Source organism: Bos indicus x Bos taurus, chromosome 10 (genome assembly GCF_003369695.1).
Source record: "Bos indicus x Bos taurus breed Angus x Brahman F1 hybrid chromosome 10, Bos_hybrid_MaternalHap_v2.0, whole genome shotgun sequence".
Lineage (NCBI taxonomy): Eukaryota > Metazoa > Chordata > Mammalia > Artiodactyla > Bovidae > Bos > Bos indicus x Bos taurus.
In genome coordinates this window covers 44,061,374-44,084,825 of record NC_040085.1, presented here as the reverse complement: position 1 = coordinate 44,084,825, position 23,452 = coordinate 44,061,374, and the positions used below count along the sequence as shown (strand labels likewise).

At 45.5% G+C, this 23,452-nt stretch overlaps 1 protein-coding gene across 1 annotated transcript; it reads left to right on the top strand.

Annotated features, from left to right (window-relative positions):
- Window positions 1-19,134: 19,134 nt before the first annotated feature.
- On the top strand, window positions 19,135-22,004 carry FOXB1 (forkhead box B1). The gene is made up of 2 exons (XM_027553862.1): window positions 19,135-19,227; window positions 19,506-22,004. The coding sequence occupies exon 2, from the start codon at window positions 19,556-19,558 to the stop codon at window positions 20,531-20,533; it is 978 nt and encodes a 325-aa protein (XP_027409663.1). The 5' UTR covers window positions 19,135-19,227; window positions 19,506-19,555; the 3' UTR covers window positions 20,534-22,004.
- Window positions 22,005-23,452: the final 1,448 nt, after the last annotated feature.

Here is a 23,452-nt window from a genome sequence, read left to right as displayed (position 1 = left end):
AAAATTTATTTGGAAACATAAAGGATTGAGGAAAGCCAAAACAATTTTTAAAAAGAAAAATATTTGAAGGCTTGACACCTCAAGATTATTGTAAAACTATAGTAATCAAAACAATGTGGGAGGTCTGTGACCTAGATATGTGGAATGGAAAAGGAAGCCCAGAAATAAACACTGACAAGGGAGCCTTCTCCAAAGGCAATTTAATGCAGACAGGATAGTCTCTACAACACACGATGCCAGAACAAGTGGACATCCACGTGCAAAAAAAAAAAAAAAAATCAGCCTAGATACAGACACTACATCTTTCACAAAAATTAATTCAAAATGAATCATGAACCTATGTAAAATGAAAAGCTATAAAACTTACAGAAGATAACACAGGAGAAAATCTAGATGAGCTTAGGTTTAGCAGATTACTTTTTTAGATACAACACCAAAAGTATGATCCATGAAAGAAAAATTGGTAAGATGGATTTTAAAAGTAAAAACTTCTGCTCTGTGAAAGATCCTGTTAAAAAAGGCAAAAAACTGGAACCAACTCAAATATTCACTAACAGAAGAATGGATAACAAAATTGTAGTATATCTATACAATGAAATATGACCCAGCAATAAAAATGAATGAACTACATATACATGCAATAACACAGATGATCCTTAACCATTAAATGAAGCAAATGAAGCCAGACACAAAAGACCCCACATTTTCTGATTTTATTTATATGAAATTCTAAAAAGGCAAAGCTGGGTGGCTCCCCTGGTGGCTCAGTGGTAAAGAATCCACCTGTCAATGCAGGAGACATGGGTTGGATCCCTGGTCCTGGAAGATCCCTCATGCCTTGGGGCAACTAAGCCTGGCACCGCAACTACTGAGACCATGCTCTAGAGCCTGGGAGCCACAAATACTGAGGCCGCGTGTTACAACTACTGAAGCCCAGGCACCATAGAGCCTGTGCTCTGCAACAAGAGAAACCACTGCAGTGAAAAGCCCACGCAAACATGCAATGCAATTCGAGAGTAGCCCCTGCTCTCCATAACTAGAGAAAGACTGTGTGCAGCAATGAAGACCCAGCACGGCCAAAAATAAAAAAAAAAAATTTTTTTAAGGCAAAGCTATAGTAACAGAAAGCAAATCAATGGTTGCCAAGGCTTGGGAGAGAGAATTGGCTGCAAAGAAGCACAAAGAAATTCTGGGGTGCTGGAAATATTCTATATGTTGATTGACTCATATTTGTCAAAGTTCACTGAACTATACACTTTTAAATGGGTGAATTTTATGATAATTACATCCTATAGAAGTTGATTATTATTACATACTTCTGCAAATGATATTCCCCCCAAATACCACCACCATCAACAGATAATGCTCTGTTGCCATTGCTTACAATGTCGAGAATTTCATTTGAAGTTTTGATGTCATATCAGTTATGACATCCAGTTATCATTCAGCTGCCCAAAACAGACAGTCAACCATATGTCAGCTACAATTTTAGGTTTGGGAAAATGAGAATACGAATAAAATGCAGTTTTATCTTTAGGAATCTTGCAGTCTTAAAATAAAGCTATCATTTTTAACATTTATAGTGTACATATTTTACACTAAATGCTACTTGTACGTAATAACTTTTTAATTCTTTCAACAACCCTATGGTGTAGGTTGCATTATTAATTCCTTTTCACAAAAAGGAAACTGAGGAACAGAGAGGTCAAGTAAATTGCTCAGCTAGTAAACACAAAACTGGAATTTGAACCCAAAGAGACTAACACGAAGGTGGGCTGTCCAATACAGTAGCCACTAGCCACATGTGGTCCCTGAGCACTAGGAATGTGGTTAGTCTGAACTGAGATACGTTGTTAAGTGTAAAATACAACCTGGATTCCAAAGACTTAGTATAAAAAAGTAGAATATTATGTTAATAATTTTTACATCATATTAATTTCACACAGAAACTACATTTGCTATAGTAGGTTAAAATAAAATACATTAGTGAATTGAGTTTACCTGTTTCCTTTTGCTTTTTAAAATGTGGCTACTAGAACATTCAAACTTACATACGTGGTTTACATTATATTTCTATTGACCAGCACTACTCTAGATTCTGAAAATGTAACTATTCTACTCTTTCAGTGACAGGCAGACTTAAAAGTAATAATAAGCTGATATATGGGTGACAAAACAGAGGTGTGGACAAAGTATTACAGGAGTACGAGATGAAACCATCAATTTGTGATCAGGGATAAAGAAGCTGGTGATGAAGCCCCAGAGGAGGAATACAGACTGGGCACAGGTACCAAGGGACAGGTCAAGTCAGTCACCATGTCTTACATGCATATAACATTTTACAGTTCACAAAGTGATTTCATACACATGAATGCATTTCTTGTACAAGACACATGGATGCATGCACGTGCACTCATTCACTCACACAGACACACACAGTGAAATAGACGGGGCCAATATCATTGTCCCTGTTTTATAAGCAGAAACTGAGTCTGAGAGATGAAGTCACTTGCTGAAGCTTATTCTGCTGGTAAGTATCAGAATTGGGATTTTAATCCAAGTCTTTTGAGCCCAAGATCAGGGAATTACTTACAACATCATGGTCGCCACCAGGTAACCTGGAAATACTTTCAAAGAAAAAGGGCAGAATGATATGGGAGACAGGATGGAGGTAGTGGTGTACCTGAGCCAGCTTTTACCAGCTCACCAAAGCTGGGTATGCTCATCTCCTCCCAACTATTACCAAGTCGTGGCTTGATATCAGTCATGGTGGGAGTCTTTGCACTATAGAAATTGGCAAATACTACAAATGAAGATTTTTCCCCACCAAGAGTCAGCTTCTTAGCACATCACTGAATGGACCATAAAAGGTATACTGAATGGCCACAGTGGCAAGAATCTGTTAAAGCTCTAGCTCTGTCTCTGACTGGGTGAGCTTAGGCAAATGATATAACTTCTCTGGGTCCTAGCATTTTCAACAATGAACAGGAACACTCCAATTTCAGTTATAAAGTAGAAGTCAGATCTCAAACTCTGGAAGCAGAGAGCCTTGAGCTCCCATTGTACCTACCATTTGGGGAACCTCTTGATTTCCTAAGGTCTCTCCCAACCTTTATTTCCTTATTTCTTCAACAAGGTGAAAGGAGAACCTACCCCTGAGGCATTTGTCTGTCAGAGCTTATCTACAGATATTCACTTTATGAAATTAAAAGACGCTTGTTCCTTGGGAGAAAAGCTGTGACAAACCTATGCAGCACATTAAAAAGCAGAGATATCACTTTGTGGACAAAGGTCCATCTAGTCACAGTTATGGGTTTTCTTTCTGCTAGTCATGTACAGATGTGAGAGTTGGACCATAAAGAAGACTGAGCACTGAAGAATTGATGCTCTTGAACTGTGGTGTTGGATAAGACTCTTGAGAGTCCCTTGGACAGCAAGGAGATCAAACCAGTCAATTTTATAAGAAATAAACCCTGAATATTCATCAGAAGGACTGATGCTAAAGCTGAAATTCCAGTACTTTGGCCATTTAATGCAAACAGCCGACTCATTGGAAAAGATCCTGATGCTAGGAGATATTGAGCACAGGAGGAGAAGAGGGCAACGCGGGATGAAATGGTTAGATAGCATCACTGACTCAATGGACCTCAGTCTGAGCAAAGTCCAGGAGATAGTGAGGGATAGGGAACCCTGGAGTCCAGCAGTCCATGGGGTTGCAAAGAGTCAGACACGACTTAGCAATTGAACAACAACAACATTGACTTCATTCAAAATTAAAGGGGCTTTCCTGGTAGCTCAGTGGTAAAGAATCCGCCTCCAATGCAGGAGACATGGGTTCAACCCCTTATCAGGCAAGATCCCACATGCCACAGAGCAACTAAGCCCCTGTGCCGTAACTATTGAGCCTGTGCTGTAGACCATGGGAGCCACAACTAGGTGAGCCCAGGTGCCACAACTACTTAAGCCCACGTGCCTAGAGTCCATGCTCCACAAGAGAAGTCACTGCAGTGAGAAGCTCTCACAATGCAATGCCCCTGCCCTCCACAACTAGAGAAAAGCCCGCACAGCAATGAAGATCCAGCATAGCCAAAAATTTTTTAAAATAAAATTATCTTTAAAGAAAACACACAGAATTAAAACTTGGGAAGCCAACACAATATTGTAAAGCATTTATCCTCCAATTATTAATAAAAATAAATTTTAAAAATGTTAGCAAAAACTAAAAAAATTAAAACTGGGAATAATTTTACATTATTTATTAATTCACTTAATAATAATAAAGTCATTACATGACAGCATAAATAATGCATTTTATTTTTAAAATAGCCATTCTTTCTAAACCCACCCCCCCGCAAATGAAAAAATTGCTAGTGTTTTACATGTTTTGCAAATCTGCTTAATGTCTAGCTTAAAAGAAGACAACAGGATTCTCATGTCTGTTTCTGTATTCAATCCATTTCAAAAATCATGTTATGGTGCTTCTGAAAAACTCCACTGTACACTAGTGAAAAGACAAGAGTAGAAAAGGTAAATAACATCTCACTTTACTGTGAAGATTGTCTGAACCTCATGAAACCCATGTACGGCTCTCGGAGAACTCTAGGGCCCCAGAACTACACTTTCAGAACTGCTGGCCTAATACAAAGCATTCAGTTTTCATTCATGGTTTTTCTCATAGTTTTCATTCCTCTACAGGTTATTGTGAGGGACAAATGAAAGGCTGTGTTTTTTAAAAGACTTCAAAATCATGAAGAATTTACAACATGAAAAATATTCCAATCTCAGAAGTTGGTGCCTAATCTTAAGTATATATCTTCTTTCATCAACTGAAGTTTTTACAGTGAAGGGACTCCCCTGCTGGTTCAGTGGCTTAGACTCCACACTCCCAATGCAGGGGGCCCATGTTTGAGCCCTGGTCAGGGAACTAGAGCCCACATGCCGCAACTGAAGACCCTCCATGGCCCTGATGAAGGCAGATCTCATGTGCCACAGCTAAGGCCCAGTATAGCCAAATAAATAAAAATTAAAAAAAAAAAAGAAATATTTCTAGTGAAGTGAATTTATCAGAGCTGACCTACAATGGAATTAGTCCTCAGAAATGCTCATGGAAAGAAGGATGAATGGATGGAAAGATGGAAAGAAGGAAGGAAGGAAGAACCTCTAATATTTCTTAAAGGCTTAGGGATATGCTGATAGAAACATTACTTTAAGTACTCATCCTAAGACTGGTAGGCTCTAGAAGCCCTGAAAACTATTCTAAGTGTGCAACTACCAAAGCTATAGTGTCCACCAAGGACAGAATTGAAATTCCTAAGGACCCAAAGCCCAAGAGCTACCCAAGTGGCCCTTCATGAGTAAAGGACCAATGTGAGTTGCTACTCTTAGGAGAAATAGAAGGAATAAGCAAGATTTTCACCATGAAAGCTACTGTGGGTCTCATGACAAGAGGAAATGTACATTCAGATTCTTTTCCATTATAGGTTATTACAAGATATTGAACATACTTCAATTTAAAAAATCAAATTAATATGACTTTTTAAAAAAAGTATATTGGTCAGTCTGCCTGCAATGCAAGAGACCTGAGTTCGATCCCCGGGTTGGGAAGATCTCTTGAGAAGGGGATCTTGCCTGGAGAATCCCAGTATTCTTGCCTGGCAAATTCCATGAACAGAGGAGCCTGGCTGCCTATAGTCCATGGGGTCCCAAAGAGTCTAACACAAATGAGCGACTCACACATACACACACACTGGTCATGAGCCCTTCCGAACTTAGCTCAAACAGGCCTAAGACAGAAGAAAAAGTATTGAGTCACAAAAAGTTGAAGGCTCACTTGAAGACAGAGGATTCCATCTCTTTTTCTTTTCCTTTTCCTCTAGCCCTTCCTCCTTCTTGTCTTCTCTTTCCCTCTCCCCTCCCTCTCTATCTCTCTCTTGTCTATCCTTTCATTCTACAAATTCTGCTTCTGTTTTTGTCTCAGAAGTTCCTACAGTTTCTAACTGCAAGAAGTCCCAAGAGAAAGTTCTCTCCCAGCAGTCCAAACAGAGTCCTGGTTTGCACCTTGTTAACCTGTCTTGTATTTCTTTATCCATCCTTACAGTAGGACAAGAGCACTGACTTGTCAGTAATCCCAAACAATTTCTAACTGCCTTAGGCTTATTGTTTTGAACTTCATTGGGCATTTTATTACAATGTATAGAATGTCTGCTTATAGATTATTATAAATCAATCCATCCAAGGTATCTATCCAAGGTCAATGACAGGTATGTATGCAGCACTAATCTGCACAAACATGATTAGGAAAGTTTGTTAGAAGGGTGTTGACCTGGTCATCCTGTGGTCTAGCAGGATAGAGGTCAACAAAATACTTTGTGTACACAAGTCACATTGTGCCTTGAAAAAAAGACCTATTTCCTGTTTCATTAAAATTTATTATGTTGGACAATCCTAAGATGTTTACTAGAGTCTGGCCTCTGCAATTTATTAGAGCCATGGGGAATAGAAATGCTCTCTTGCAAACTGAAGTATCAAAATGGCATTTAACAGCCTTGTTTGACAGCATCAGAGTTTATCATGTCTGGCTCATTTTGAAAATTATTTCACATTAAATGCATTACCTGCCTTTTAAAGTGAGAATGGAAAGGGAAGAATAATCTTCTAATAAGAGAAAATTAAAACTCAGCTAATCAGGGAGAAAATGTTTCTAATCCAGCTCTATAAATTTGGCAAAAAAAAGATTAAAAAAAAAAAAAAAGCAAACAGACCAGTTGGAAGGCAATAAAGCATATATCTATGTCTGATCCACACCACTGCCAGCTGCTGCTTCAAGGGTCTGGCAAAACTAGCTCTTGTACAATAAGTCTACTTCTTTTATTCCTAGAGACATACAGCTTTTTTTGAACTTGGATAGTGATTTTATAGAGTGCTGTTTTATTTACTCTCAATTAATCATGCTCAACTGTAAACAAAGTGTCTGTTTTAGTTCTGCTGACAATTATCCACTTGTCAACATCTCCCTCAAGTACCTTCAGCATCTGGCTACCGCAGGAAACCTCTACATTAAGATGAATGTTTGTCTCTGTAAACTCAGGAATTCATTGGTTTCTTTAGCCCGTCAGCAGTCAGGATTATATTCTAACAAATGTCACACAGGCAGCTTGATGAAGATATATATAATCAGGCAATAAAGGGTTTCTCAGGATTTCCTTTCATTCACTGTGTTTGCTTTGGCAAAAAGAAGAAAATGATTACAACTTGGGAATCTTGGGGGGCGGGCGTAGAGCTGGGTCTGTGACTTTGGATACTGTCCTGAACCACCAGGCACAAGACGACAGCTCAGAAGTTGCTGAAAAATCTGTCCCTCCATTAGTAATATCCCATTAGATCAACAGAATCAAACTGTGTTATAATTGGTGGTAATTTACGTAAAGAAGGCATATGAGTTTTGCTGCAATTTCACTGGGGTTAGGAAGGGGCATGACTTTATCCACTTCGCAAATAACTCTTTTACCTTAGGACACCTTTTTTTGTTTACTTAAAATGTGTAGGGAACATAGGGGAAAGTTGCTGCCAAGATCATTAGTATTTTTCCAACAATAACCTGTTTTAAAGGCAAATATTCCATTTGGTGGGTTTTGTGGGATAATTAATAGTGTGTCCCCTGGAGCACCCCTTGGAGAAAGGAGCCCCAGGAAAATTAAAGTCAACATTCATGCTGTATCCATTCTGTTCTTTCATCCATGAGAGAGGAGAGAAGTCACATACACCATTGGAGTCGGGGGCCAGCAGGGACAGGGAGGAAGCTAGGGACTCCGACAGACCAGTCCTCTGGGAGAATGAGTGGGTTATTTTCCTACATTTTACAACTGGGAGATTAATTTGCACTCACCTCCAAGTGGAAGAGATTCAAATCACTTAGCATCTTTCCTTGAAGTTGTATTCCTGGGTGAGGAGTGGTGGTGAGCCTGTGAGAATGTGGACCCCCAAGAGAAACCTGGCGTCCAGTTCAGCCCAGCCAGAGAACAGATCGATAGAAAGTGGCCGAGAGCTGAAGTTAAGTCCAGAAAAATTGACCTCCTCAGCGAGGGAAACAGGACCAGGATGGCGGGACTCACTGGGCGAGGGCCTGAGATTGCTACAGAACCAGCTAAGGTTGATGGGGGAGAAACCGGCGGCAGGATGGGGACTTGCTGGGGAGGGGAAGTTAGTAAAAGGGTTTGACTCGCTCCTTTCTGACAAAAGCTGATCAATCTAACTGCATGTAATTGATTTTAATGAGTGGGGGATTTTCCTTCACATTAACGATTGCCCCGAGTCATCAGCCTGCGCGGGCTGCGTCTCCCGGCGCAGACTCGGTCTTTCCTCCACGGCCGGCCAGTCTCTACCCGGGCGCCTGCCACGCCGCCTAGCTTTACTGCCCTAAACAGTAGAGAGGTCGGGAACCCGGATCCTGGCCGGACCCCAGCCCGGTTTCACCTGGTAATTTATGCACAATTAATTGAGATATCTTTTATACTTGATGTGTTGCAAAATTAATGCCTAATTTATGTAATTAGTCAATTAACTCTAATTCTAGCATATGTTCCCAATGCCCAGAAGGTGTTCTGTTTCCCAGGTACTTATTTTGATGTCATAAAATGCAACTAATTAATTTTACATGCATATTAATTTGAGATCTCTTTAGCAGTTCCCTTTGTGCAAGTAATTTTAATATTTGTCTTTCTAACCTTTGGGGGCAAGATGGGTGGGGAGGTGCAGGTGAGCATAAGCGGCACGTGGGTGCGAGCCCAGATGACGCCTAGCCTGAGGGGTGGCCCGGGTTGAGGGCAGGGTGCTCAGGAAGAGGCCTCAGGCAGCCACGGGTGTGGGTGTTGTGCTCAGCAGGCCATTAGAGGGCGTCGCGGGTGTTGACCTCACAATGTGCATTTTGCTCAAGCCTTTGGGAAACAGCGCGCCTTAGGGGCCGGAGGCTGAGAAGCCTGGGAGCGCTGACAGTGGTCACCAGGACACTTCCCGCGTCCCTGGACAATCGGCTCCGTGGCCAGTCACCCGCACTCCCCGGAGCCGGTGAAAGGCTTTTTTTTTTTTTTTTGCTTAAGGAAGGAAGACTCCTATTTCTAAGGCAGTCCCGGAGGCAAAAACCGAATAGGTTGCTCTGTGGTGGCGGCCCATCCCTCCCAGACATCCAGGCTGCTGTCCGAGTATGAGGAGCCGGAGAGCCTGCTCTCCCCGAAGCTGCCGGGTGCAGGGAGAGAGGAACCGCGCCTCCATCTCGGACTGTGCAAGCAGCTATCTGTCCTCTTCTGGCCCGGAGCGAAGATCAAGCGGGGCGAAAGTTTACTGTCCAAGTTATTGGGTGGCACATTAAGACTTTTATCCTTTTTGGACAAATTAACGAGCAATTTAATTAATAAAATCAGAGAGTAGTGTAAGTGCTATGATAATGAAGTTAAATGAGTGCACAATAAAATATTCACTAATCCAGCGCATTGCCAAATATCCCCTTAATTCTGCTTAACACTAAAAGGGTTTTGAGCACCATAATGAGATTCCTCTGTCTGCTAATTAATTGACACGCTCCTGAATATTCATACGAGCCAGCACCAATACGTTCCTAATTGCACCGTGGAATAGATCTCAGAGGAAAGTAAATCGCCATAGACTTAATTAAAATAATGTATTCCAGATCTAGGACGGGAAAAGATGAGACATTTGCCTTCGAGCGCGCTAAGAAAGTGGCACCTGGTTGGTGGAGGGGAGAGATAACAAACGTCGGCGCCCAGCCTGAAATAAGCGGCGTGGGACGCGCTGGGAGGGAGTTCGACTTCTGAAAACAGCAGCTATGCTGCGTCCAAACCCCGCGGCTCGGAGGCGCTGGCTCCCAGGAGCGTCCGTGTTCCTGCCCTGCCAGAGGAAGAGGCTGATGAAGCAGAGTCTAGTACCCCGACCCGGACCAGCGCCCTTTCTTTTCTCTTCACTGTCTGTCCCCAGGCTTGTCCGAAAAACGGTATACAAAGGCGCGTCGGGGAAGGTTGTCTGTAGCGAAACTGGTGCAAACTTTTCCTTGAGGTTGTCGAAACCACAGCAGACACAGCTCTCCCAACCTAAATAGCGATCTAAGAGAAGTCCTTGGCACTTATCTTTGGGGGAGGGCGATAGCTCGGGGGAGAATACCGAATCCTGTGGATGCTGTCCTTTCTCCCGGCTCCTATTCCCACAGAAAGCGCCGCCGTCCCCAAACTTGCGGCTAAGTTCCTGGGCACATTGTCCCTTCCTTGTCGAGTCCAGTGCGAGGGCCCAACACAGCCAAGATTTCCTCGGCAGATAAGAGGGACTCTACTCTCAGCTGGACGGCAGAGCCATTTTTGTGTGGCAGAGCCACACAAGTGAAATTCCTTGGAAAGATGAGAGTCCCTCCACCCTCCGTCTTCTTGGGGGAAAAAAAAAATCACCACAGGTTAGAAACTAAAAAGAGTTTATTTGAAGACATACAAATGCATATTTATTATACACATGTATGCATTAACAATGTAAATTACACCGCCAGCAGTTGCTGGTTGTTTATTCATTAGATCTTTAGAAAATCTACATTGCCTCCAGACAGCGCGATGATAATGTGAAATACACAAGCAGTTTACATAACCAACTTTGACGCGGAGCTCTGTGCTATGCGACTCAGTCATCAACAGGTCGCGGGGATCCGGACGCGAAGGAAAACCTAAGTTGCTAATAGTTACTAAAGATCTGGGGAACCTAGGAAGCCCGCGGCTCCCTCTGTCCTTTTGGAAAAGGGTAACAAATGTGGAGAAAAAAGAAAGATCTGATCCACTCTCTACGGTTCTCTATTTTACCCTATTTATGTACAGCTTTTTTTTTTTTTTTTTGGCAATTAAAGAAAAATAAATGAAAAGAGGATGAACGGACGGAACTGAAAGACCGACCTTCCCCAAACTTTGGGTATTCGAGAGAACTAAAGACTTTGAACCCCCAATGCTGGGGGTGGGGTGGGGTGGGGGTGGGTGAAGTGAGAGGTTTTCTTAACTGCCTGCACGGGAAGAAAAGGCAGCCTACTTTAGTTAAAGGAATCCATCCACTCCACCAATCAAATCACGATGGCCACCATAAACAAATGGTTGTCACTCCAAAGAAAATCACCTGCATATCAGCCTTTTGGAATTAAATCCTTCCGATTCAGGATTCACCCAAAAGATGGAGAGGAGAAGGTACTTTAAGAGATAAATAGTAGTGCAGATTTACTGCTTATTTTAAATACATTTTTCTTAATAAAAATATTGAATAAGGGGGAGTGAGGGGTTGTTTAGTAGGCTGGCTGTGAGGATGGGTTGGGGAGGGGCGGGTGAATGTTGTCAACCACAGTTGTAAGTGCGGAAGTTTCCTAAAAGCTACACGGATGCTATGATCGGTCAAGTTAATGATTTATCCCCCTCTCCGCAGTCCATCACTTATGGTGGCCCACCACTCACCGCTGAAGTGTGCGGGTCATGCGTGAGGGTGAGGGTGTTTGAATGTTTTGTAACCCTTATCCCTTCCTTCCTTTCTTTTGGTTGTGCCGGCAGGGTACAGGAGGAAATGCGCTGCCGATCCCAGACACTGCATTGCTGGGAAGGCAGCTAGGTTTTTTGCAAACCTACAATCTGATATCCCGACTGCTGTGAAAATTGAAACCTGAGTTTGAGAAAGAAGGGATGAGGGTAGAGAGGGAGAGAGAAGAGGGAAGGAAAGAGATGAAGAGATAGAGGAACGCCGAGGGCGGTGCATCCGTTTCTGTGGCGTTGGTAAACTCAAGGCAACCGGGTATCCCCTACAGCTAGTCTGACAGCGACCCATCAGGAGTGAGCGAAGTGCGAGCCCGGAGCAGAGTCGGTGCTGATGAGGAGGGCACACGGTAGGGGGTGGGCACCCAGCGCCGGGACTCGAGAAGCAAAGTCTTGGTCCCAGGTGAGACCCGCCTAAGCGGAAGGACCCCGCTGCCAGGGACCCCGCCGCCCAGCGGAGGCGAGCTCCTGGCCGCGCTGCTGGCCCCGCCAGGGCCCGCCTCCCAGCCATTCTTAGTTGGGGGAGGCCAGTAAGGATCAGCCGCTTTCTTTCTTTGGTGTCTTTCTTTTTCAAACCCGCTTTGTGGGTGGCAGCTCAGCGGGGGACGAATGGCGACCAAAGGAAAAAAAAGCCCAAACGAGGTGTGTGTGTTGGGGGGGTGGCGGTTTGGGTGGGGAAAGAGAGAGAGAAAGAAATCAAATAGTTTTAACCATCCCAGGAACACAGTGAGTTATTATATCTAAAGGCTGTTGTGGACTTCAGCGAGACCTGCTTCTGCCATTAAGAAAACACATACTGCATATGTCTACCGGGTTAAGCTCTCCTCCTCGTCTCTGAACAAACAAAGCTGAAGCCCAGGGTTTTAAGCCTGGAGACCTACAGGTTATCCGGTTTCAAAACAAATTAAAACGGGCGAATGCACCAACAACTATTATGGATGCAAGATATTTTTCATTTCAGAGCTCTGCAGTTACCCCTCTCCACAGAATTGATTTTATTCAAATTTCTGAGCAAAGGACATTTAACCTACTGTACAGGATTTAACTTAATATTCTCTTGCAATCACTATCTTAATTTTTCCAGATAATGCAGTCAAAGGAAACGCACCACTCTTCTCACTTACTGGAAGCTTTGAAACACCTCATAAAGCTAAAAACCTTCCCGATTCTGCGTTCCCTAAATCCTTCTCCCAAAATAACATTTAAAAAGTGGCTGCCTAACCAGAGATACTGACCTCCTCCCCCAAATCTGAGCAAACAAGTAATTCTTGACAAAGAAAATTAATATGAAAAGTATAGGGTGATTTTCCCCCCCCTCCCCCCTTAAAAAAAAAGACCCTTTGCTCCACCCCGCTATTAAACAAAACACAATACCTTTTTCTGGGTGGTACTGCACAGAAGTTGATTCAGTTTTGACAATGTTGTTTAGCTATCATTTGCTATTTTGAATGAATGGGAGCAATCCCCCCTTTTACAACATTTGTTTCCTATTATGGAGAGGTGCAGCAGTTGAGGGCAGACATGTGAAAGTGGCTGTTTGATTCTCTTTTTCATCCCCCTGACCCTGCTTTTGTCCCTCCTCACCCTGGGAATGTCACGCCTCGCTACTTCACTTTGAGATGCTCGAGAAAGTGGCTTTGTTATTCCCTTTTAGACATACACGAAATTGTTCTCATTCCCCCCGCTGTAAAAGATACTTCACATCGGGCCTCGGTTCACAAGTGCAATGCAATTTGGCTTAGTCCAACCTTTGTTCTGCTTGTACAAATGAGCGAACAGTGCACACATTATACAGTTGATCTACTGCTGTCTTAACCCCAGAGTTAGGGGCTGGGAGAAAAGCAAGTTAATCCCTTCAATACCAAGGTGGTTTTAGCAATATTTCCTCCAATAATAATAATAATAGATTTGAATTGCTGCTTCTATTTCACACAGTGCAGGGCAAAACTTCTGGGGAGGGTTTAGTAACAACAAAAATCCTTCCACCAACCGTTGGCAAATAACTTTGGGACAAGTACATATGTAGGTTTGGTAATGCCCAATTTAAAGCGATGCAATTATTAGTACAAAGAGGGACTGGATTTGGAAAGTCAGGCTTTAAAGCCTTGAAATCTCAGAGCAAACCACTGCCAGCAAAGACCAAATGGTATTTAGCAAACAGAATCCAAAGAGAGGGCATTATGGGGAGCCAGCAAGAGTTGTTTTCAGGGGCATTGAAACTGCCTGTTTACTATGGGTGGGGTTGGCACTTCTTGGGGATGGATGTCAAGCAGACCAGCCTCTATCTCTGGCTGTTTTTTTTCCTGCTTGAGATGGAGGGAAAACTGAGCCTTCCACACTCTCCAAGCTGGAGCAGCTGCTTGGGAAATACATCTATAATGTGTGAGGTGCTGCCATTCCCTTTCACACAACCCCAAGGAAAACAGATTTTAACTTCAGGTGCCCCAGCCATAGCCAGAGGCCATATCCACAGCCAGGCAGCAGAGACTGGGGAGGAGACACCTCTGAATATCAACATCTGCCCCCCGCACCCGCCCCACACACACTCACCCACACCCTCCTGGTTTGGATGGGAGTAAAGCGTGATCAGGAGGTAGAGGCTCTTGCCTCCCTCAGAATCCAGCAAGATTTGGAGGGGGCGGGGGTATTGATTTTAGGCAGTATGCTCCTCATCCAAAGTTTCTCCTGGATCTCTCCAAACCCTATATAGCCCAATCACCAACCAATTAAATACATGGATCCAAAGTTCCCTGTGAGATGTTCCTTCCTTCTGGTTTGAAAAATAACTGTGCTACTCGGGCTGCCTGGTGCTTGGGGTGGCATTGGGGAGCCCTGGTGAAGAGGGTGCCAAGTCCTTCTGCTGCCGGTTGGCCCTTGGCCAACCATGTGTCCCCTCCCCCACCCCTTTCCTTTAATACTCTGATTTCCCACCAGACGTCATCCAACTGGCCTGGCAGTATGAGCCTAGACTCCTAGGAGCATGGGGCAGCCATGGCCAAAAGGCTTCCCTGATGCAGCGCCCACCTGGGTGTGGGTCTCTGGTGGGGCCCAAGGACCTGCAAGACCCTGCTGTCCAGTGGCGCCAGGCTGAGAGAACTTCCTGAGCAGGGTCCCTCCGGTGCCCAGATCCCCAAGGTTGGAGCCAGGCTGTGCCATGCGGGCTGCTGGAGCTGCAGGTGCACATATTCTGAGGACAGTCTCCCGGACACTCAGGAGGATGCTTTTTTTTTTTTTTTTTTTTACAAAAATCGACCACTGACCAGCTGAGGGAGTTTGTTTTAGTGCTGAATACCCCAGGAACAAAATCCTTTTTAAAGGAAAGCTAAGTCATTTCATGCCACCAAAGTCCAGATCTGATGAAGACTGACAAAGAGGCACAGTGCCTTTAGCGTGGGTTCTCAGAGAGACCAGAGGACTTGGGCACCTGCAGGAGGCAGCCTGAAAAGTTGGGGCGGGTCAGAGGAGGCACAAGCCCTCGACCTTCACCCCCACTTCCTAGCACTTTTACTGCCCATTTTACAGAGATGCTGGGAAAAGTGGAGAGAGGGAGAAAAAGTAAAGTGAAGAGAACTGAAGGACAAGAGTGCATTAGAAAGAGGAAAGAAGGAGGGGGGATGGAGGAGAGGGAGGGGAGCACTCCCAGAGTGAAAGGAGGAGGAGGAGAAGGGGGCCCAGGAAGGCTTAGCCAAAGCGCTCCAGGCAGCACGGAGTTCACTTTCCAAGTTGGGAAGGCGGGTATTGTTTTTGGCGCCTAGGAAACCCTCAGAAGCTGCCGGGTACTCTCCTCCACCTCCCATTGGTGTTTGGTAAATATTAACAAACCAGGGCGCGTTACTTTCTGGAGTGTGGATGGAGCGGCTGGCATGGGCTCTGGATAGTTTTCCTCTCCTCGAACCCCCGCCCCCAAACCCCAGCCCCACCGTTCACGCACACACACCTGCTTGACAACAGAAGGAATCAAAATCAATATTGTATTTGTCACCCCTCTGTCTCCTTTTTACTCCCTCAGCAGCCCCGGTGCCACTGAAGCGAATTGTGGATTTATGGAGGGAAATTAGCATAAATTATTACAAAATCTGTAGCCGTGTGTGGTCCAGCTTGTGAGAAAAGAGGCTATTGCAAACTCTCCAAGCAGAAAGGTGGTCGGTGGTGGGCTCTGCGGAGGTGATGAATGGCTATTGCACGAAAGAGATTTCCAGTTGGTTTGCACATGGGTATAATTGACTTATGTGTATTTTATACAGTTTTCCCAACAACTCCCTAAGCCTCCAGGTCGGATGTACTCCCTCCCCAAAGCTTCTGTTTGCTTTGGGTTCTATACAATAGACTGATGCACTTTTCAAGATTTCTGGAAAGTGCTCCTTCCCTCCTCTTCTTCATAATACCAGTCTTAAAACGCTCTTTAAAGAGCATGCAAATCTGTCCCTTCCCCTGGGCTTTGTAGATCTTCAGGAGGAAATTAAGGTACAATTTTACAGCAAAGTATACTTTTTAAATGTGCATCTCACAACTCCACACTCCTCACAGAAGACAAACTTGTGCCATTAGGTGCAATTTCTTTAATTAGTCCTGAGCATGGGCAATGTGCCTCACTTCCCATTTTCACCAGAGCCAAACTTTGAGGGTCCTTACTTATATCCTCCCATGTCCCCAGCTTGGTGGTGACAACTTTCCCAGGGAGACAGACCTAGATTTATTCCAACTTGGATTTTTTTTTCACCCAAACGTTTTTACTCTTAGAATTTAGTTAATCTTCTGTTTACTTGGAGCAATGATTTCGACAGCCATACAAAGACCCTTTGCAAGGCAACAAAATGCCAATTGTTAAAACAAAAACATTCCCTCTCCCCATCCCCCACCCTTAATACGCGGGAACTACTGGGGGGGGTGTGTGTGTGTGTGTGTGTGTGTGCGCACACACACACACACACACAAATGGTAGAAAAGAATCAAAAAGAATCTTCCTGGCTGTCGCAGGGTGAACAGAGATCTTTCACATCCCGAATCCAACCCTTCTTAAAACACTAGGAGTGTGTGTGTGTGTGTGTGTATACGTATTTTCTTAGAGGATCCTAAAAATTCTTGGGGGCTTCCATGCTAGTACCTCTCCCTCCCAGAAGGGCTTCTGCCTTGCCCTCCTTGTACCTCGGATTCCAGTCGCCTTCTAAAGCAGTAAAACTGGACCAAAGCCTTTCAGTCTGGAAAACATAAGCCCCCACTACTAGTAATCAGCGGGTCCCTCAAGCTCCTAAGCTTCCTAGGCTCCTATCTCAGGACCCTGGAGTCTATCCTGGCCGCGCCAAGAAACCCCCCAAACACTGCACCCCCTTAGGAGCTGAAGCGTGCTGCAATTCCGGCAAGTACCACTGCCTTTCCGGCAAGTACCACTGCCTTCAGCCCAAGCTCCGAGAGGTTCCTCTTGGGTCCAACTGGTTTACCTGTAGAGGGTTTGTCAGCCTTTCTCCAGTAGTGCCCCAGAGACAGGTCAGCATCCCTCCCCCACCCCTGAGCACCCACCTCCTCCTCTTGGTTATTTTTTCTGAATTAAGAAGGTGACATTATTCTTTTCTTCAAGCACTTCTGTTAATATTGAAAAACGTGCGCTTGCATCTCAAGCAAGGCAGCCCAGACGCGAGGGCCATTTCAATATTAATGAAATTGTTTAATCTCCTAAATTCACCGTGTTTAAGTTACGTTTTGGTGAGTTATTGACCACCTCTGAAACTATGGTTAATGGAGGGTGTGTGCGTGTGTATGTGTGTCCGCATGTACAGTGCACACACGTGCATGCATGTTTAAAGATCCTTTTTTATGCTAACCCCAAACAGCTACACTAATAATGCTCTAATATCAATAAGTGTCAAAACATCACACCCAGAAATCTCCCACCACCACTTCATCCTCCTCCTGCCAAAAAAAAGTTCTCATATTTCCAGACTGAAGATGATTTATTGTGGGCTACAGGTACTGAGTTTTTAAAAACGAGATAGTACAAATTTCTTTTGAAAACCATAAAGGTTAGAGAATGTGCAGAAACCAGTGGGAATGCCTAGCATCTACATTTGTAGATGGTGTGCAAGCGGGCAGGGTTAACTCACTATTTCATAGCAGTTTGATGATGATGGTGACAACGATGATAATGATAATAATAATTCACTGAATCTCCAGAGATGAATCCAAACTGAAGGAAACCAGTTACCCACAGTAGGCAGGGTGATCCTAAGCACATCCCCATCCTCTCTTCTCTCCAAAAAAGGAAAATCCTCTGGTTCTTGGCAAATCTAGAAGGTAGTGCAATTTTAGTGGGGCCGCAGGCAGCTTTTGCTGGGCCCTCTAAACCCTACATAACTTTTTTCTATGTAATAAAGGGGGGATGGGGAGAAAGTTTCAGCTGTAAAATGCAAACTTTCAGCCCACCCCTTACTCCTGTTTTAAACCACCTGCGGAAAGCAAGAGACAACTGTGTAAACCAAACTCAGGCCCTCCCCAGGTCCCCACACCGTCTTCCCCAACAGCCCCAGAGCCTCCATCCTGTATCTAACCAGATTCCTGGAGGAATTTTAAAGTGAAGACCTTGCTTATTTGCACAGATACACTGTTTTAATTCTTTTAATTTGGCCAATACACTTAGATTCAAAATAGGCTCTTACACGGGGCTGTCCGATAGTTGTTTTTTTTTTTTTTTTGTCTTTTAAAACCCTCGCTTAAAGCTACACACCCACTGTGCCGCGTTAAGGAAGCAGCCTAGGAAGGTCAAATCAAACTTTGACCTGCCTCTCGGAGGACTAGGGGAAGGGTGTATTTTCATTACAATTAACCCGTGTAACCATTCCCGGGTAATGCCACGCGCAAGGAAAGAGTCTCCTTCAGGGGAAAGCTGTGCCTTAAGTTAGCCAACAATACAAACCCGATACACTGCAAAGGAAACAAAATACCCCAATAGCCAAGCAATTTCCATGTCAAATACCATCTGCGCAGCAGCTCGGTCTCTGAATGTGAGTGGTCGCCTGTAGCCTGTATCCCTGCTCCCGCCGCTACCACCCCATACCTTCACACCGCGCACCCTGGCCGGCGCGTCCTGCTCCCACCGGTGGCAGAGGCTCTTCCCCCTCGCCCAGTCTTGAGCTGGAAGTGATTCCTATTGGCCAAGGTGTCCATGTAAATAGGTGTGAAAGAAACCAGAGCTGGCCAGGCTCTTTCCCTCTCGCTCAGTCCCCTCCCTCTGCATCCCCCGCTCCCCCTCCTCTTCCTCCTCCTCCCAAGGCGATTGTCATATGATAGCTAAGAAGTGGCACATTAATGAAGCACCGCTACAGGGGTCTTTTCTGCTCCTGTCACCGCTTAAAACTATCAGATGGTTCGAGGGAGGACATGGAGGCAGCCACCTAGCTCAGCGGAGCTACGGAGCCCAGAGCAGCGCCCTCCGAAGCCCCGAGGCCGCTGCTGCCAGCGTCCGCGCCGGAACTCCACAGCCGAGCTCGGCCACCCGCGGAGCGCACGGCCAGAAGCGCCAGGGACCGGGCGGCGCGGGGCGCTGCGGGACTGAGCTGCTGAGCTCAGAGACGTACGGAGCCCAGCCGAACCTGGACACTGCGCCCTGGCTGCGCGCCGGGAGGAACAAGGCGAGCAGCAGCGCCATCCCGGATGCGGACGCGCAACTTGGGGCAACTTTAAGGTGAGCGGCTCACGGTTGCATCTCTACCCCCAGTTCCCGCTCCAGGTCCGGGCTTACTTCCAGGCTACTCTCACGCCGCTCGCCGGCTTCCCTTCCCGCGCCCCCTGGCTGCGTCCCACTCGACACACAAAGTTGGTGGCTAAAGAGCTTAGACGCTGGCTGATCCAGCGCCAAAGCCCCCTACTTGCGCCACCCCCGAAGTCTGTTCTTGGCCTGGTTGACCTCGTCTGTGCATCCACGTCCTCCTCCCTCCCCCGCTTATCTTTCCCCCTTCCCAGATCCGAGCAGGCCCGCGCGGACCCAGAGCTAGGAGGGGGCAAAGAAGAAGATGCCTCGGCCGGGCCGCAACACGTATAGCGACCAGAAGCCGCCCTACTCATACATATCGCTAACAGCCATGGCCATCCAGAGCTCGCCAGAGAAGATGCTGCCGTTGAGCGAAATCTACAAGTTCATCATGGACCGCTTCCCCTACTATCGGGAGAACACGCAGCGCTGGCAGAACAGCCTGCGCCACAACCTTTCCTTCAACGACTGCTTCATTAAGATCCCGCGGCGGCCAGACCAGCCTGGCAAGGGCAGCTTCTGGGCGCTGCACCCCAGCTGCGGGGACATGTTCGAGAACGGCAGCTTCCTGAGGCGCCGCAAGCGCTTCAAGGTGCTCAAGTCGGACCACCTGGCGCCCAGCAAGCCCGCTGACGCCGCGCAGTACCTGCAGCAGCAGGCCAAGCTGCGCCTGAGCGCGCTGGCCGCCTCGGGCACGCACCTGCCGCAGATGCCCACGGCCGCCTACAACCTGGGCGGCGTGGCGCAGCCCTCAGGCTTCAAGCATCCCTTTGCCATCGAGAATATCATCGCACGCGAGTACAAGATGCCCGGGGGGCTGGCGTTCTCCGCCATGCAGCCCGTGCCCGCCGCCTACCCGCTCCCCAACCAGTTGACTACGATGGGCAGCTCGCTGGGCACCGGCTGGCCACACGTGTACGGTTCCGCGGGCATGATCGATTCAGCCACCCCCATCTCCATGGCAAGTGGCGATTACAGCGCCTATGGCGTGCCACTGAAGCCTCTGTGTCACGCAGCGGGCCAGACACTGCCCGCCATCCCCGTGCCCATCAAGCCCACACCGGCCGCAGTGCCTGCCCTACCCGCGCTGCCTGCGCCCATCCCCACCTTGCTCTCGAACTCGCCGCCCTCGCTTAGCCCCACGTCCTCTCAAACAGCCACCAGCCAAAGCAGCCCCGCTACTCCCAGCGAAACGCTCACCAGCCCGGCCTCCGCCTTGCACTCAGTGGCGGTGCACTGACCCGCAGAGGCCGGCGCCCCCTCTTGTTCCCCTCCCCGCCAGCTCACTCGCCTCCCCCGGCTCCCAGTCCTGCCCTCCTCGACCTGGGACACCCTAATTTGTCCATTTCACCTTCGGCCAACCCTCTCTTCCCCGTGAGAACTTTTGTTTTGGACCCAGGAAACGAAACACAAACTTGCAGATGGGCCAGGAGGCGCGCGTGAGAGTTGTCCTCGCCCCCAAGAGGGAAAGGCAAGGAACGCCTGAGCCAAGTCTTCCCATGCCCGGGGCCCCGAAACCCTCTCCCACTGAAGAGGCAGGGGAGTTCCTGCCTCCTGCCGCCTCGGAGAGGAGCGCGTCTTCGTTCGGCCCGGATCCGCGAGGCTCTGGACACGGCGCCGTTGCTCCAAGCCCAGAGAAACCGTCTCCGAGGTTTCCTGGAACACATCTCCCATGTGGGCTGCAGCCACCCAGCGGAGAGCCAGATCTCTGTTTACGTCTTGGAAATCTGCCGCGAAAAGGGACCACTAACTTCCTACCCTACTCGCCTCCGCCCATCCGGCAGGGGCTGGGCGGACCACAGCTTCCCTGAGAAGCGGCCTTGCCTCCACGGCTTCTGCGGAGTTTTTTTGTTTTGGGTTTTGTTTTCTGCCAGAGGCTCCTCGCGCTGGGAGTTTAGGGGAGAGGCTACTAAGCTGGGAAGGAGACGTTTGTCCTCAACACAAACAAAATAAAAGTAAAAGTAACCTTGTATGTTTACAAAGCGCCCGGTAAAACGTAAACAGTGAACTTGAATCCGTATTGCTTTGGCGGGCGAGCGGGCAAAGCCCACTTTACAAGTACCTGTTGTAATGTGAATGTTTACTCTGCATTTCTGGCCAGGTTTAGGGGAGGGAAGGGGTGGGTATGGGAAAGTTAATTAGGATGTTAACTTTCCGATTACTTAGAGACCTTTTTAACTATTTATTTTATTGTTGGAAGGAAAAAAGAAAATGAAATAAGTCCAAACTAAGAAACCATCAAGGGCAACCCTAGAAGAACTTAGATAAGCTGACTGGTAACATGAAGGAGGTGTCACCAGATAGGTCTCCCATGGACAAGTCTTTCTGTTTGCTACAGGAACTTTTTCAAGAAGCTCAAGGGCTGCAAAGAGATGTAAATGATTGTGAATAGGAATGATTATACACTGTGTAAAATGCACTTTTGTTTGCTATATTCCTTTAGAATCTTAGGTAATTTGCTGGAAAACAAACTGTTGTTCTGGTGTGACCTGCTTAAGTTAAAAAAAAAAAATTGTAGTGTTATCAGAGCTGTACCATTTTTACCTTTCATTTTCTCTCCCTCCCTGTACAGAATTAGCATGGCGTTTTAAATATTGATGTTCTTGTTCCCAGCATGCCTGTTTTAAGACAAAGAATTTTAAAAAGGTGTCTACATTAAATTATGAACCTAGTCCAAATAATATTTTCTCATTAAAATATGTAAATTCAAATTTTAGTTGTGTGTGTTTTTGAAAAGTTGCTACAAACAACTCTATGAAAGATAGATGTAGTGCTTCTCTAAGCATGCTTTCTGCAATTCATTGTCTGAGTACTTTGTCATTTTCATAACTTATTTTTAAAACAAACCTCCTCTTACGCACTTGCAGACTAGGGGAGAAATTATTCAGACGAACTCTTGAAGACATTTGCCCAGAGAGAGAGATGAAATAATCTATTCTCTAGTATAGATCAGGTGCACATGTGCAGTGCTGAAAGAGAAACTGTTCATGAAAAAAAAATAGTACTTTATATTTATTTTGTCTATCTTAAAACATACATTTTACAAAATAGTAGTTGTATGAATATAAGGCTTCTATCGAAACCAGGTAGAGGCGATATGGAGATAAAGAATTTGAAAGCAAACTTGCTTACTCAATATTTATATTCTGATACACCTATTTGCAGTGACCCTTCATTTCCTTGGTCCTTTAAATTATTGCAGTCATTGAAATTTTCTTTTTCAGAAGTTACTTAAAAGTCCACATAGCTTGTCAAGAAACCTGTTCACTTTTAACTGAATAGATTTCTCTTTAATCCTTCATCTGGGAAAATAATGCTTGGTGCATTTATTTTAAAGAAATGAATGAAGTTAAATACCTGCCTGTAAGTATTTGCTTTTCTTCAGATTTTTGCAGAGAATTAAAGTTTGCCAAGAATGTATGGCTCAAGGCCAATTAAAACTTTATTGAAGGGGTCACCATATTTCCAGAGTGAGGTGTGTATTCAACTAATGAAGTTACAAGACAAAGACAAACTTAAATGGTGATTAACACTTCACTGTGTAAAATGATTAAACAAGAGACCTTGTGCAACAGAGAAACCCACCCAGAAATCATCATGTCTATACTCCACTAGGAGAACCCTTAGCACTTGCGACCTTTATATCTTCAGAGGGTTATCTGAAAAAAAAAAAAAAAAAAAAAATCCTGTTGTGACTTTTTTTTTTAAAGGAAGGATCCCACACACAGCCAAAAAAAAAAAAGGTGGAAAATAAATGAATCATTGGACTGATTAAAATGCATGAAGCCACTAAAGCTCGTCAGACAGGGGACAACTAAACTCATTCATCAAGCCCAATTCACAATTATATCAACACGATCAGCTAAAGAAAGCCTGGAAAACTTATCCACTCTGGGCCAGGAAACTCTTGAAACTTTGTTCCCAAGCAGAAATCATCTACAGTTAAAACAAATGAAACACCATTTGTACTACTTCCTGCAAAATAAAATTAAAAGCCATCTATGGAATATTCTAATCTCCTGGAATTCACTAACACTGCATTTGAACTGAGAATGAAGGGAGCATAAAGGGCTAACAAGGGCCTCAAACGTTTTATATATTTTCAGCTTACATAGGTAAAATGCTTTTCCTAGTAGCAGCAATAGAATTTAGAGGCAAG